The sequence below is a fragment of the Buceros rhinoceros genome, unplaced genomic scaffold (assembly GCF_000710305.1).
Source record: "Buceros rhinoceros silvestris isolate BGI_N320 unplaced genomic scaffold, ASM71030v1 scaffold29159, whole genome shotgun sequence".
Taxonomy (NCBI): Eukaryota; Metazoa; Chordata; class Aves; order Bucerotiformes; family Bucerotidae; genus Buceros; species Buceros rhinoceros.
The window spans coordinates 7,890-10,311 of NW_010430207.1; the positions used below are offsets into that span (position 1 = coordinate 7,890).

A 2,422-nucleotide genomic window follows, 5' to 3' on the forward strand; every position below is an offset into this window, starting at 1 on the left:
GGATTTTGAGCCTGCTTTCCGGTGGCGGCTACAAACAAAGGGAAGAAAGAAGCTGCAGAGGGAGAAGACGACGACAGACCTGCAGACAGGTAGTTTACCCAGAGGCGAACACAAGAACTCAGTCCCTCCTGCCCTGTAAGCGGGGCTGGTTGAGTGCCTTCCAGCGGGGCTGATGTCCTGGATGAATGCTTTCCAGGAAAATGAGACTGAAAAAATGAAGGGAGAAAATACCTGCACCACCTTGCATGAAGATGGTGGTGGCCCTGCTGCCTTATCCCTATTGCACCAACGCCTATGGGAATGCAGAATGAGGCCAGAAGAGGCTAGAAAGAGATTGCGAAGGATCCAGCAGGAAAGACAAAAGAATATCACAGATGAGAGAGCCTCAGTTACACACCTTCAAAGAGGCAGAGGTAGCTTGGGCCATCGCTGAATGGGACAACCTACCTACCCGGCGAGTCTAGGCTAGGATGGCCTAGTTTGCTGAAGCCATGCAGAGGTGAAAGGGAGACTGGTTGTTCAGGCACCGTTTTTGCCAGCCACCCAAGAGGAGCCTTGCACGTTTGTACTGACCTTTACATCCCAGATATAAAAATAATGCAGAACTGTTCTGAGAGGTAAAGGTGGCTACGCCCATCCTTTTGTTTTATGGAGGAGAAGCTCATCATGACACAGTGGTCACCTTGTCAGCTTTATAGGTGCTCTTTGCCCACAGAGCAGTTCTATTGCAGCTACGCAGGGAGCCCCTCAGCTTTAAAACCTCCCCAGGGAGGAGCCCTCTCTACCAGAGACATTGTCCATCAGAGCAGATGAGATCACTCTAGATAAGAGATGTCTTTGCTGTCTGGCAGAAAACACAGCACTGACTCTCCTGAAGGCTCAGACTGGAGACGGCCTCCTGCAGCGCTCCCACGTGCAGGAGAATGTCAGAAAATCACCCCTTGTCAGGAAATCATTTAAAATGTTATCTTTTCCTCATGGAAAAGAGATTGTTCTCTTCGCCTTTCTCGCCACAGTGGCTGCTGGAGGAGACTACAGGATACAGGACCTGAACCAAAGCCAGCTGAGTAGCTGAGACTCCCTTCTAACTACAACCGCTATTCATTAAATCCGAACCTTTGGTCCCACTGCTTATCAGCTCTCCGTGTGACAGCAGCTACACTCTGATTTCAGCTCAGGCCGAGCTTTGGAAACAGCTTCGTGCTACCTAAGCAAAGCTCTGCTACTAATGAAAATACCAGAGGGAATGACAAAATTTTGGGGCAGATGAAGGAATGTGTGTTTGGCCCTGACCAAATTCTCCATCTTTGGGTAACCTGTCCCTCTCCTGTCACTCAGAGACCCTTCCTCCACCTGCTGGCAGCTGCCTTCAACTTCAGTGACATTATTCATGCAGCAGTGTGCCCGGCACATGCCACTCTTGTCTTCGGGAGTTTGAATTCCTCTGGCAAGGTGCAATAAGGCAGAGGTGAATCAGGGTCCAAAACTATCAGTGCTCTTTGCTTGGGGTTAATCTGACACGCTTTAAGGCACATCAGCTGTATTTTGCCTGTTACCGTGCACTTGGGGCAGTATTACACCTATTCATACCCACAGGTCAATAAGGGGCAGACCAGGACGTTGGCTCTGGCGCTGGTTTGATACTGGAGTGTCTGGTCCCTTGGGGAAAGATGGGAAGGGCTGCCACCACGTGCCTGATCACCACAGGTAGGCAACATCAGCAGCAGCACTAGGCTCAGTGGCAGAGGAGGCTGCTGCTTCTTTCCACCACCAGAGGCATTGAGGAGGCCCAAGACCCAGCAAAATGGGTGCAGCTTAGTTGCAAAAAGAAACCCTCCAGGCAGAGCTCATGAGCCCCCTTCAATGCAGTCCTCTACCTTGTGGTCCCTCCTCCGGGAGCGCCCTGTGTCCCGGCCAGCAATGCTCTCCTCCTCACAAAGTCCCCAGCCCAAGGGATCTCCTCAACTCTCCTTTGCCACTTGCTTGGAAGAGGTGCCGGGGGCAGGTGGGGAACCCACCACTCCTTGAGGGAGCGGTGAGAGCCCTGACGCTGCTTCTGCAATGGGGTTAGTGCTCCCAGCTTCACACATGTACCTGTCCCCACCAGTAACCTCCTGGATGAGAGCACCACTGCCAATGGCACATGCACCACAAGAGTCCTTTCCAGCAGTAAAATTTCCCAGGAGACACCAGAGGCAGCAGCAGTCTCCGAATTGGTCATGATACCTGGGATTTTGGCCGCTCCTTGACAGCCCCACACCCCATCGTGGGCTGCCCGTCGGCACCCCAGCCTGCAGCAAGGACACTGACTTCCCTCAGTTCAACACCTTCTCCGAGAAGTGTCCCAGCTTCCCCTCCTCCTGCACAGGCTGCGAGGCCTGGCCACGGCTGGGCGGGGCCCGCTCCTCCCGGCGCACCGGGC

At 53.4% G+C, this 2,422-nt stretch overlaps 1 protein-coding gene across 1 annotated transcript in view; it reads right to left on the reverse strand.

Moving 5' to 3' along the window:
• Positions 1-2,315: 2,315 nt before the first annotated feature.
• Positions 2,316-2,422, reverse strand: part of TNFRSF11A (tumor necrosis factor receptor superfamily, member 11a, NFKB activator) — a gene marked incomplete at its 5' end in the record, with an annotated part of 13,327 nt that continues 13,220 nt past the window's right edge. The window contains one exon of the mRNA XM_010142960.1: positions 2,316-2,402. Within this exon, the coding sequence (XP_010141262.1) occupies positions 2,316-2,402 (87 nt within the window). The remainder of the gene's footprint in view (positions 2,403-2,422) is intronic.